The sequence below is a fragment of the Rhopalosiphum maidis genome, chromosome 2 (assembly GCF_003676215.2).
Source record: "Rhopalosiphum maidis isolate BTI-1 chromosome 2, ASM367621v3, whole genome shotgun sequence".
NCBI classification, from domain to species: domain Eukaryota; kingdom Metazoa; phylum Arthropoda; class Insecta; order Hemiptera; family Aphididae; genus Rhopalosiphum; species Rhopalosiphum maidis.
Genome location: NC_040878.1, coordinates 77,776,985 through 77,792,131, shown reverse-complemented (window position 1 = coordinate 77,792,131; position 15,147 = coordinate 77,776,985). Strand labels below are relative to the sequence as shown.

The 15,147-nt window shown below is 27.3% G+C and overlaps 2 protein-coding genes across 2 annotated transcripts; both read left to right on the top strand.

Annotated features, from left to right (window-relative positions):
* The first annotated feature begins 729 nt into the window (after window positions 1–729).
* LOC113552604 (cell wall protein DAN4-like) lies at window positions 730–4,960 on the top strand. The gene is made up of 3 exons (XM_026955457.1): window positions 730–741; window positions 832–974; window positions 4,669–4,960. Exons 1-3 carry the CDS (start codon window positions 730–732, stop codon window positions 4,958–4,960), a joined length of 447 nt encoding a protein of 148 aa, XP_026811258.1.
* Window positions 4,961–6,996: 2,036 nt separating this feature from the next.
* On the top strand, window positions 6,997–11,729 carry LOC113552706 (sporozoite surface protein 2). The gene is made up of 3 exons (XM_026955556.1): window positions 6,997–7,212; window positions 7,320–7,477; window positions 10,495–11,729. Exons 1-3 carry the CDS (start codon window positions 7,192–7,194, stop codon window positions 11,261–11,263), a joined length of 948 nt encoding a protein of 315 aa, XP_026811357.1. The 5' UTR covers window positions 6,997–7,191; the 3' UTR covers window positions 11,264–11,729.
* Window positions 11,730–15,147: the final 3,418 nt, after the last annotated feature.

Here is a 15,147-nt window from a genome sequence, read left to right as displayed (position 1 = left end):
AGTATTTCTGAAATTGAAAAATTGAAACTTAAATGTTGACAACAGTTATTACAACAACCAATGGGCATCAGATATTCTTATTTGTATGAATACCAATTGTCAGATAATGGTTATTATACTTATTTTTATCAGCAGTCTTAGTATTTATTTATTTAGTTTTACATTTTATACATCGACCATTAAGTATTATACTTAATTTGTATTTATTTGAATGATGTTATTCATACAAATGTTTATTGAATTGCTTAATTGTTAGCACATAAATAATCAGTCCACTGCCCAATATATTCATAAATATTTTAGTTTGAAGTAGTTATCTAAAGAATTTGACTATTAAAAAAAAAAACACTGGCTAATATTTTATTTTTGACAAAATTATTCCACTTTTCATTATATCACTTTTTAGATGTTTAATGTCTACTATGAGATGGACTTCGTATTTGGTTATTTAATTTTTATTAACATCCATAACTAATAAGTAATAAAGCTTAAATAACAATAAAATAATGCCTTAAAACTTTGGACCTTTACATCGATAATCTTTAAAGATCTTTTATTATTGTCCAAATTATTATCAATAGAAATTACATTTTAATAATTATGCTCATTAGATACAATACATTAAGCATTTGTCTTACACGCATGTCTATTGCAGTGTGTTATAATAATTCAGTGGAAATATCAAATTGTGCGGTGCGTTTAAATATAATTTTCAGGTCAAAAATAAAAATGGCTAAATTTGTGAGATATTTATTTTGTTATTAATACGACGCTATAGAAAACGTCCAATATTTTAATATATCGATCATTATTATCGTCTATTAATTTTAGGTTCTCGCGGTTATAGTAGTCATATTACTTAGGTCGACCACAAAAGCCGGTCTTCCTCAACGTGATGAACCAATGACTATCGTTGTAGATTTGGACAACAGTTACCCGAGAGACGAAATAAAATATTTACAAGAAAATGACGAGTGAGTAATTAAAACAATGTAATGATATTGTCGATATTGCAATCACAATTTTAGATTTTGAGCGGAGCGATGAATGCATTATGGTTTTATAATGATATATTTTTTCTGTCTGTCATCATCTTTTGGGATAATAAAAATGCTCCAATTTTCCACTTGGGAAAGAGGGGAATTTGATATAAAATTGTAACAATTTGGTTCTTTGTAAGTCAAAAGTAAAAACTTCACAGTTCAAAGTACTTTCTTGTAATTATCAGGAAAAACGAAAAATTGTACGTTATACCAGTTTCAACAAAATTGATTTTTTTATTTTATAATAATTTAAAAATGAATAATTGTATAATTTTGAAATTTTAACCCAATATTTATATTATTATTTTATACCTATGTTTGATAAAATTTTTATAATATTTAAATATTTTGACTTTATTTAAGCTATTTATAGACAATTGACATTTTCATTTTTTTTTTAGTTTTTTTTTTTTTTTTTGTAAGTGTCGATTGGTAAAATATTTGAAAATCAAATACTATCGAACATTTATAGTTATAATTGAAAATGTGCTATTTTTTTATACTTCCAAATTGAACTTTTTTAACCCAAACGAAAACATTTTAAAGGTTCGAACAGATTTTGCATTATTCAATATAATAAATTACTCAATCAAATAATAGATATCATATGAACATTAAATTTGAAACTATATAGGTAATATTTATTGTGCGTGGCTTGGTGGCTTTACACTATATCGAAATGTATATGATGATAGTTTACATAAATTTCAACCAAAATAATAATAATATTATTATATATGGTCGTGTAAGATAAGCACGTAAATCGACAATAGTTCCGAAATGGTGATTTTGAACTGTTTACATATTTATGTAAAAATAATATATATTATAATATTATGTAAACGTAATTTTATGAAATAATAAAATGATCTTCAACACAGCGATGTACCTATATTATCTACACTTTACGCCGTATTGCATAATTTTTCGTGTTATTAATTTATTATAATATTATATTATTATGAATTATAATATTAATGTATTTTTCATTTTGAAAGAAGTAGTTTTCATCGTTTTACAACAAATTTTAAATCGAAATTAACTGTTTGAATACCTATTAGTCGATTTAACTCTATAAAAATATTTTCTAAACCATATGAATAAGAATTACATCGTTATTTATTCATATTACTATGATTTACAAAAAGCAAATAATTATAAACAAAATCTAATAAATTAAAAAATAATAATATATTTATCTCTTGGACTTTTTATGCCTTTAGGAAAATTAAAAATTATGCAATATCCATACATTTATGCCCTACATATGTTTGTAACTTAATACACAGGTTAAGCTTAATAGAAATATATATAATAATATACATGTTAATTATTATTATTAAATAATAATTAAAAAAAATATATTTATGCAAAATAAAAAAATATTTACTCTAGTATTTATACTTGATAAAAACACAATTATAACGGTGGGAGATAATTATTAATTCCCAAGAAAGCCAAATCAATTATATGATATTATTTAGAACAAACAAAGTATTTTAACCACAATATAATCACTTTAATATTAAATCATTATTGACAATTTATAAACTATCTAAAAATAATGATTTAAATATGTTTACAAACATTGAATTTTTAGCCCATATTGTGCGATTTCCTCAAACATGCTTATTGTAAAATGTATTTATAGATTGTATGTATTATAAATAAAAGTTAAAAAAAAAAAAAATATATTGTGCGATTATTTTATCGACGAACAAATATAAAAACTTTTAAATAGTTTTTGAGTATATTTTTTTACATCACTTATAAAGTTATAAAATAATTTTACTATTTTTATAACAGTACATTTTAGAGTTTTTTCTTTTTTTTATGATAAAATTTATTTTAAATTTTTTTGTTTTAAAGAAGAATTTATTTTTCGGGCATAAAATTTGAATCTTGGACGAGTAGTATGAGATATAGACATATAAAGTTTAAAAAGCGAGTAGGGTGGCACAGGATCACAATTTATTCATTGGGTTGATCCACTTATTCACATTTTTGCACTTTATAATTTACCTATTGGTTGTAACCAAAAGCACCATATATGTTTTAAAATTAAGGCTGCCGAATTTTTAAGCAGGCCTAAGTTTTTTACTATCAGATTAAAGTAACAACAGTGAAATGTATTATTGTTTTAATAGATAGGGTAACGTTTCTTTATATAGTTGGGCATATTCGTAAAAGTCTAACAAGCACCATTCACTCTTAAAAATACCTAAAATTAGTTTTTTTTTAAACCATAACTAAAACAAGAATAAAATAAATTATCATATTTTACGTTTTATATGACTATTTTGTTAAGGCCACACACCTAATTGTGAAGTTTCGAAGTTCAAAACTTATTCTTCCGTTAGATAATGCATAGAATATAGTTAAAAAAACGGTTTTTCGAGTCCTTTTGTAGTTAATTTTTAGATTTTCGAAACTATTATTGTTTAAAACATGACAAAAATATTCCATGAACATTTTAGAATATTCGTAGAAGTTTAATAAACACCTTTCACTCTTAAAAAGATGTATAATTAGTACATTTTTTAAAACCGTCAACAGCAGGTGGTCACTATAAGAATAAAATAAATTGACTTATTTTACGTTTTTATATGCCTTTATCGTTTCGGCTACACACTTAATGGTGTATGTGAATTTTCAATATTCAAAACTCACATTATTGCTAACATTTAGTACATTTTAGCTGTACCGGCGCAGCATAAAATCGAGGCAGGCCAATATGGTAGGTATAGGAAAGAACAGAGCCACTAATGTATTATTCCCTGCGATACCGCAAATGGTATCCCTGCCTATAATTGATTAGTTAATCATCAGAAAATTTATTTTCATAATATATCAAAATAATATTACAAATATTATTCAGCTCCAAAATATGAAATTAAAAGCATGATTTTTTTCGATAAAAAAAATTAAAAACTTAAAAATTATAAAGATCAATATTGTAAAAAAATATAAAGTTTTTTTAAAAATACCAGAACATTAATTGTGACGAAGACATACAAATTACGAAAGAAATATTTAAAAAACGACAATACAGGGCGCCAATTCAGTTTTAAAAAAGGGCTGCCAAATTACTTAAGCACCTCAATTTATAATGAATAATTATTATGACTATTATCATTCAAATACAATTTTTGACTATTCAAATAAATCTGTAAAGCAATATATTATAAAAAAAATCAATGTAAGCTATTAGCATACAGTTATTTGTATGGTTAAATTATTTGAAGTTTGAAATTTAGAGTTTATAAATAATTAGCAAAATGAATCACGTAAGATTGATTTTTACAAATTTTTAATAATTTATATTTATATCACAATCTTAAGAAGCTAATAAGACAAATAAATATATTTTTTAATTTTGATCCATTGATTATAATCCTACAACTGTCAAGAAAATAAAGATTAAAACAATATATCATTTATAAAATATTTTTCGAAAATTATTATAATAGTTTATTTATTACATTTTAGCTGTACCGGCGCAGTATACAATTAAGGCAGGCCAATATGTTATAGGAAAAAATAGGGCCACCAATGTATACCCTGCGATACCCCAAATGGCGCCCCGGCGACAATCATGTACGATATATTAATTTTTATTATCTAGTTTAATAGATATGCCAAAGGATGAGCCGTTTGTGAACGACGCTTTGGTGAGGACTATGCCGGAAGAGCATAATATGATGAGGAGCACCACCGAAACTCCTTCCGTACCAACGAACGATGACCAGGCGACAAAATCCTCGACTATGACCACGACAATGAATACAAGGACAACGACGAGTACAACAAATTCGACTACCGTCACGTCTACATCGACGCCGACGACGATGTCTTCAACAACCACAATTGCGTTGACGACTTCGTCTACGTCAACAATGTCTGGCACTAGACATTAAATTTTGTTTTTTTTTTCAATATTGACAACCCAGAGTAAGCTGTATAACTATTAAAAATTATTTAAAAATCGTTTTGATTTTTACACCGACGTCTCAGTTTCCGTTTTAATTAAAACATTTTTTGTCTATCCTTGATATTTAACAATAAGTACTTCATTTTATATTTAATGGACAGGGAAATCGTACATATGAATGTTATAATAAAATAGTTTTGTAATTAGTAAACATTATTATCGTTTTCTGTTTTAAAGATCATAATGAATAGTATGTAATATTTTTTTATCTGCATTTTTATTACACTCGACATACACAACTTCGTAACAATCTATAAATACGTTTAACAAATTAAACGCTATTTAAATTAAATTATACTATAATAATTAACAATAATTATTGATTAATATCAAATGTATAACTTTTTGTGTACACTTTTAAAATTATTGTTCTTATAAATGAATAAATTTAACATTATTATAAGTACCTACACATAAAATATTTGATGTTATTCTATTAGTAAATATATATAAAAAAAATTAATTTTGACATCGTTTTAAGTCTTTGTAGTTATTAATTATATACTTGATGATTCACTAAGCATGCTAATCCTCATAATTCAAATTTCGATTTTGAATTTTTAAATATACTAAAAGACCATAGTTTTATATTATTTTTTAGATTGTTTGTACTTCTTGAAAAGTGTCTTGTAGCTAGTGATACAAAATTTTATTTTCTAAATGAGAATCGCTCATTTTTACTGTAAATTTTTTTTTTTTGAAAATTGTTATTTAAATTTATTCTTTTATAAATCATAAATGCCATAATTTTCAAATCACCATATCCCTTATAATGCTCATATAATCCAAACCCATTTTATTAAGGATCTATTATCCTTAGTATACAAAATTAAACAGCTCAAAAACTTCTCGCTCAATTTTTTAATACGATACGTCAACGTTTTCAAAAAAATTGTCTGTTAAATAATTTATAGTAGAAAACGAAGTTTTAATTTGATAACCAGATGTTTTTAATTCTACAGGGCACTCGTATCTAAAAATAAATAATATGTTTAAGAACTATAACAAGTTTTAAAAAATATTTCAGTTTTGATGATTGATATTATACCATATAATATTTTATCGTGGCAACGTTTATAAAAATGAATATAGAATAATATAATGTGATAATAACATTATTTTTTTTTATTTCTATTATATGATAGCAACATATTTATCACTCATATGATATAACAAGTAATAAATATTTGATATTATATGGAATAATTTGGCAAATAAGACGATTTTTGTGATATGAGTAAATTTGTTGTTAAATTTATTGGTGGGCTAGTTTTTCAAGTGAGGGTATATGTAAGTTATTGTGTAAATTTAATTAAATAATTCTACAGACATACAGGTAATAATAGTGACATGCTAAGTAATTTTATATAACATGTTCTTAAATATTTTTTGAATGAATGTGCCATGTACCTATTGTACCTATATTTGTATCCGTGTTCAAATATCCAGCTTTAAGAGCATATTTTTTTCTCCAAAACTGGTTCTATTTAAACACAAATTTTCCATGTTGCAGCATCATTAAAACGTAAGACAGATGTATACTAAGAAACGATGAAAAAATGTAATATAACCGATAATCGCTTATTTGAAAACAAAGAATTGAAATAATACGATGTACTCTATAGTGTATAATACTATCATCACTGTTTTATTGACAGTGTGTTGTTCAATATGAGCTATGGGCTTACTCGGGAACTTTGGAATAGGTTAATCGATCAATTAACAATTTTTTGTAATTAAAACAATAATATTGTAAATGTCACAAGTCATGACTATAGTTGTATAGTACGTGTCCCAAGTTTTCTCAGAATCTACAGTATAATTTATTGCAATTATAATAATCACCTAATTACCGAGCGTTTATATACATATTATAAGAGTAAGAATAATTGTAAATTACGCTATTATAATTGTAATAGTTATTAATTTAAGGCGATCAGTGTGCATTGCACACAACCGTATAATCGGACATACAATTCGAATTCCGTAGGCATCAGACAGTTACGGCGATTCATCACGACTTGTAGTGCAACGATGTTCTTCCGAACTGTACTATTAAGTATACCATTATAACATTATAATAAAATATTTTAATCGACGAATGCGTGTTTAATTTATGAAAATATTTGAGTGGTCATTGAATTTACAGATTCCAAAATGAAAACGACTATGTTCAAAGTGAGTTGTATTCCGATGATCTGATATATGTACTTACGTTAGGATATTTTTTGGTTCCTTCGATATTTGTTTTATAAACTATATTATAAGTTTTTGTTATATAATAGGTCTTTGCGTCGTGCATTGTGGTAGTATGCCTCACGTCATCAGTATCTTCGAGGGTTACTCCACAGGTTCTGGAATCGATTGCGGTTACGATCGACGAGAGTCCGATCATAGAGAAACACTCGGATAAACAACACGAACAACATGAAAACCTCGTTGGGTGAGTAAAGTGATTTTTTTTTTCGTCAATCGCGAACCTGGTCTAAAACTTGCGATGTGTATAATATGTATATGAAAAGCTCAATAATAATACTAATTGCTATAGTGGGATCCAAATATTTTACGATATGTAGAGTAAAACTGAAACCACCTACCTACCCACTAACATTTCAACATTCATTTTAAACACGTAAATATTTTTAAATTAATTTTGTCGTGACCCAATCAATAATTATTTTCTGAAAAGTAATATAAAGACTATACACATATATATATATATATATATAAATATATGGATAGCCGAATTAACGCCACTAAAAATAAGCAATTATTTATTAATAGATATATTATTTACATGAATAAATATATATAACTTATGTTAAAAAAAATAGAACTTGCCGGAATATATCCCTTACTGTCTACATATTTTCGGGGTTCGCGAGGAGGGTGGGGCAAGTGGTAATTTATTTCTTCACATGGTATGTAAATGTGATCGGTTAGTAAAATATGCAAACATGCAATTGTTATAACTTAAAAATAACCGGGTACTATATGCTTGTTCAAAAATAATCAGTTTTTTGATAGCCACTATAATACATAAATGATGATGAATTCTATATATTAACGAATTACGGGGTTATTAGCGACAAGAAATTGGCGAGTATAAATGTATAATTGTTGTATAACACTGTTATATATTTTGTAGCTGTGCTCATTAAACAATTATAAAACTCTTCAGATTTTTTTTATTTTACCAATACATGTATAGATAACATAGTCTTGTTTCTTATATACATCTTAGTTCTTTTGTATAATATATATATAAAATTTGTTAATACAAATAAATTGTATTACCATAATATAATATAATATATTATTAATAAGCAAATATATTACTTAATATAACTAAAATAACTTGTATAATAACAAAATAATTTAAAATAAACATATATCAGCTATAGGTATGTAATGGTAACTGGTAATTATTAGTTTCAGGTATTTTATTTTTTAGTATAACTTTAATACTAAACATAAAAATATTAATAAAAAAAAAATTATACACAGAGAAACTTTTATTAACTTAGTTATAAATATAAATTTAAGTCTTTCAATTTTAGTATTCACAAATAAAGAATTGACTCTTTTGCATTCACATGCACGACTAAGTTATAAGGTTAAAATGTAGGTACAGCGCAATATATGTTAAAAATTGCCTCATACGATTTATCACATTTTATTCTGATCTTACTGTTTATAATAATTATTATAACTTAAATAATAATTGTCATTTAACGCAACCTAACCAGAATAATAATTATTAATATATATATATTGTTAGTATCAAAATGATATTGTGTTGTATACGTTTAACAAAATAATTAGTTGATTTAAATAAGTAAACAATTATCAATATAAATATTAAAATAATTACATTAATAACGGTTGTTGTAATACAATCACGAAGATATTTGCATGCGTGTATGATTACAGGAATTGCAATTATTAATTTTTAAAACTGTGATAACAAGTTGTTAAACAAAATCACAAAATATTTAAATACATACTAAATCTTTAATACACGAGCACGATGAAATCTATGTACCTATGATTTCAGTCCTCCATTTTTTAAAAATTTTTTGTTGACCTATTCAGCAATTATTCTTTGTTTTGGCCGAAATATACCATTAAACTTGCATTTGTCACATTTTTATAGTCGAATATATAATAATATTAATTTTATTCAAAATATGCAATAATATGCATTTTTTCTAAAATATGCAAAATAAAAATAGCACCATTTAACTCATTATGAGGTGATTCTTGGACACAAAAATAATAATCAGTAGTCGTAAAAAAACATACTGATGCATATAAATTCTAGCCCTACTTATTATTAGGAAATGCTTTAAAAAATAGACAAACATACTCTATAAAATATTAAACTAAAATGCTTTTCGACGTAATAATAAAAATGACCCTTATTATTTCTTTTTAATAGGCACGCATGTAAGAGGAAAACGATGGTTTAATTTTCGGCGTGTTTAATACTTCTTTTTTCTAAAAAAACTAACAATAATACAAAATTAATTTTGGCATTCACAATAAATAAACATTGGTTATGCTTGAAATAAACGATGCAATTTCTATTAGCCTTAGCCAATTAGGTAGTTGTTCTTTATTTAAGTAAGACTATGTAGACACCACGTCCGATAATCGCTATTATAATACATATATACAGACGTTATTACATTTATATATAGAATAACTTATATTCGATACGGATGAAAAATTCTAAAATCTATTTAAACAAATACCTATTATAAAAACAATATTTTTTGATTGATATTTTTAATTTCCTAACTTACACCAAAAGCTTTTACAATGTATAATAATGTGTACTAAAGATTAATAAAATGACCTGAAAATGCTAAAAACTAAAAATAGTCTAAAAATGGAGGAAAAATGCAAAATAAAAGGGTCACTTTTGAGGTATTCGTTATATTAGGTATATAAAATAAATTATGTACTTAGAATACAATACCTTGGAATATCCAAAAAATAATTCACTTTGAATTTATTGAAATATAGTCCTACAGTAATATACGAAAATATAAAAATAAATAAATAAATAAAATAAATATTTAAAAATAAAAAATAATTAATTTAAAATATATTTTATAAAAAATAAATTGTAATAATATACTTGCACTATTGCATGTAATATTTATCATATCTGGGCTGTGAGATAATGAAGACAATTAACTCAGGTTAAGTTGAGTTATAAGAAGGTAAGGCCGTTAGTTAGGAATTAATAGTTAACATTTAGACATATAATACATTTAATGTGATGAGTTTAAGTACACATGGAATAAATATTAACTTAACTCAATAAAAATAAGTGAATGTACTTTTTCAATTAGTACGTGCACGTGGATTACCTAAAAATATTTGTCAACTAGGTTTTTAACTAAGTAGCTAATGTTTACCTTTGATGTTTATGAAGTTTGTGTTTTACAGGCTGAATGCTGTGGATCTCAAACCTTACGATTTCAAGTTAATCGCAAAAGAAGAGTTGCGGAAACTGACGATAACGGTAAATGAACCGATGGTGTCTCACCGACAGCGTAGAACTTTCGACCCTGAATTAGAAGAGCGCCTAAGGAAAGAGATCGAGAACGACGACACTACTCTTTCTGTTCCTTTTGAATCGAATGACGCTGTTCCTGTAAACCCGCCAAACTCGAACGATCTTAAGAACTCTCAAGAGCAGGAGGACGAACATATCTATGAGCTTCCAGAGCCACGGGGTTCTTCCGAGGAAGATAATCCACAAGAGTCCAACGAATCCAGTGGTCCACAAGAGTCTAACGAATCCAGCGGTCCACAAGAATCCAACGAATCCACTGGTCCACAAAAGTCCAACGAATCTACCGGTCCACAAGAGTCCAACGAATCTACCGGTCCACAAGAGTCCAACGAATCCACCGGTCCACAAGAGTCCAACGAATCTACCGGTCCACAAGAGTCCAACGAATCCACCGGTCCACAAGAGTCCAACGAATCCACCGGTCCACAAGAGTCCAACGAATCCACCGGTCCACAAGAGTCCAACGAATCCACCGGTCCACAAGAGTTCAATGAATCCGGCGATCCTCAAGAATCCTATGAGTCCAATGATGTGGAAGAGTCCGAAGAGAACACCGACGATTCTTCTTCCCTTGACAACGATGACGATAATACAGATAAGTTAGGACCTAGGCCTCCATTACTAAGAACACAATTTTAACAACTATAAATAATCCATGTATTATTATAATATGCACTTTTTGGATTGTCATCTTGATTATAATTAACTTAATTTTAATAATAATAATCGGCCCTTGGATAAAATGTTTTACCCATATAGTATTAATAATTTTTATAATTTATTAATAAATTAACCATTTTTAAAGAATAATTTAATTTTCTATGAATTTTATATTATACATTCCAATTAAATGTCTTGTAGCTTATATTAAAAGTAACAGCATTTTTTATTATTGTCTGTGGGATTCGTTAAACCTAATATGCATTCTTGATTTAACGGCGTGGAATAATTTTTAATTTATTATTACATCTTGAAGTGAGAATTCAAGATGTTTTGTTAGTAACCGCAAGGCCCGGATTCTATCTATTTGTAGCCTTGGAGCCAAATTTTTAAAAAAATTTTTTTTATTACAATCAAAATAAAAATAAAACTTCAGTTCCTCCAATTTGTTAGTTGTCTTCTATCTTATATATTATTACTTCAAGTTATATATTTAATTCAATTTTTTTAAGTTATTAACCCGTCGTTGGTGTCGCTATGAGCATTTCTTCGCTCACACAATTGCCATTTAAGAACAACTGGTTTAAATATTATTAGATTTTGACAATATTATATATATGCTTCCTTGAGTTATTCACGGAAATGATTATGGAAAAATATTAAAAGTTATAAATAAACTGACAGTTATCGAGGCCCAATGTTGCCGTATACGTAATAAAACCGTGTAGTCAGCGTTGTACTCGCCCGTCACTGATCGTCTTACCGTATATTTTATAATTATACTATTTTTATTTTCGGTTTATTTTCTTGTTATTTTATTATTGTCTTATTATATTATTATACTATAGCAGTCTAATATTGACATTTTTCAGTACCATGGTATATTTGTGTGTTCACACGTGTATTTTAATAGGTGAGCGAAACGTTAACACGATACTAATGGTGTCAAAACATTAGCGACACCAACGACGGGTTAATAAAATAAATAAACACCAAGTTTAACATCGTACCACAATTCGTACCTTTTCAAATAATAATAATATTCTACCTCCGTAACGCTATATGTATGTCTGTTTGTTTTTGTACATTTCTCAACAATAACTATAATTTCTAAATTTCTTATAAATATTGTTGAAAATGAAGCTCGAGTGAATTTGAGGATTGAGGTATTTAACACAAATTTGTAATAACAGTATACCTAATATAAATTTAATATACAATAACTGATCTAGACACACGTCGTATGACGTACCGTGTCCGAGAGTAAGTCTCGTACAAGACGAGAGTCCTAATATACACGTCGTATAGTCATACCTAGGCATGTATGTGACATTAATAAGTATAATGCATCACATTACAATAGAAAGCTCAACTATGATATTATATAATAATGACACTTGCACCCGTGTGTGCTTACAAATTACCACGTTTGCACACTGATAGTAATTGTATATTTCAATAAAGATTAAATATAACGTTGTTAGTGACCGTGATAGGTATATGTTATAAACTATAGTGATGCTGGTAACGAAGGTAACAAATAACTATGATTTTATAATTTTATATTTAAATTAAAATATGAAAGTGATATTAACATTCATATTATTATATTTTGATGAAAATATGACGTATACATAATTCAATTTAAAAAATTGTATTTTATTACGGTTGATGTTTGAGAAAAATATACGAGTATGTCTAAATTTGAATTCAATTCAAACATCGCAAACATCCAATATTAGGTACCAATTTTCCATATTATCTGCGATTGTATTCAATTGAAAAACAAATTATACTTTAATCATGTCACCCTAATTATAATACATTTTTACTAATATCCTTCTGATATCTAGTCGTGGGAGGATGGACGTTGTTATTTAATTATATTATTATATGTATTAATTATATTAACAGAAATAATTATGTTATTCCTATGAATGTGTAGAAACTTTTGAAATAGTTAGATTTACCCGTGTCACTGTCCTCGAGTCCACATAACCACCGAGAGAGTGCTAACGCGTAAGTCCGCCAGCAACTAATCCGTTGTGTGAGAAGCCGCCCAGGTCGTGTAGTATTTCAGTAGTCCGTACACCTCTTCAGCAGACCATCGCCATAACCAGACATCAATTGTTGCTAAGTTGATTTAAGTATTGTCCCTATTTTGCGAGCTCCGTGGTCATAGCACAAGCCCGGATCGACCACAGAGACACTCACCCCATAATTAACTTGTACCGTCATAATTCCCAAAATAGCCCTGTCCCGTATCCTGTTCCTTGGTGTCGTCGTTACGTATAGTTGCCTATCCAACAGATATAAGGGGAAAACATTATTAATAGTCTACCTCTAGACAAATGGCGATAGTGTAGGCATTGGCCAAGTATAAGTAATTTGTTGTTCGGGTATCACACGTCAACACTCCGTGTAGTCCCTATTGTTGAACAACCTACATTTAAAATATACTAAACTAATAGGGCTGTTTCTTTTAAAGATTTTAACGTTAAAATTATTATTTTTCGTTGATTCTTTAGCAAGATATTATAGCTTTTCAAAGTTGGGTGGTTTTCAGTTTTTATAATACTTCTTGTTTCTGAAGACCAGTAGTCACACGGGTAATAGATAATAAGAGGTACATATTTTCATATGCAACAAACTCGTTATCGACTATCGTCGCAGTGATGAACTTTATACATGTAGTTAAACGCCTCACAGCCGTAATAACTTGTAGGACGAATAACTAAAAACCTCAAACCACCCAAATTTTTGAGCATGGTTGTTAACGGTTAAATGAAATATAATAATTTAAACGTTAAAATTCATAAAAAAATAGCCCTAATATTTTATGATATTTTAAATATAGGTTACCAATTTACCATTTGAAAATAAAAAGTTTATAGTAGTGTCACGATTAAAAAAAAGGGTGAAAAAAATCAAAAAATCATACAGTTTGAGAAAAGCATGATACAAAAAAATTTGAAAAAAATGTTCCGTTTGATAAAGATTGTAAATCGTAAGTTATCATACTTAATATAGGTAATAAACAAAAGGCTAGGAACCACTGGTTTAGGTTATTTACCGATTTTACAGTCTGGATGAAAAAAAGGTAAGTATTCTAATTAAATGTAGTTAAAACTTAGCAACTAGGTGATATTTACATTGCTAGGCTACACACGGATTGTGCTAATACGTATTTAATATTTTTAGGACACGTTCTGGGGCTTGATTGGAGAAAAAGGCAAACGAGTGTAAAAACAGTACCAATAAGACATTTTTGTAATCTAATAATTGGATAAATCAAAAATGAAATAATTAAGCAAAATATTGAACATAATAAAGACCGACGACTTTTTGTTTATATATTTGAAATCAAAGCACTAAGACGGATGACCTCTATGGAAGTCTACATTTTTACCTATTTTCATCAAATTACCATCAGTTACAGAAAATAAAATATTTATCACGGTTGCATATAGTTTAAGAACTGTGTTTTATATTTGCTTCAAACGGGACGAATAAATATATTAAAAAACATTACAGTTTAATTTTCGCAAAATTTAAGACGGAATAAATCCTTGGCAATACTTTGTAGGATTAACTAGTATAAAAATACAATGGATTACTATTTGATGGTTTGGGGGAGGGGAGGGGGGTATAAATTGTTATTTTCCATATTATCTGATATTATATTCAATTTAAAAACGAATTATATTATACTTTAATCACGTCACTCTATAATTATAATTTATAATACATTTTTTAATACAGAAATAATTATGCTGTACCAATATTAATGTGAAGAATCTTGGAAATAGTTCGAAAATTATTTTTGACTTCACAGATGTAGCAACTAGATCTAATTTGTTATC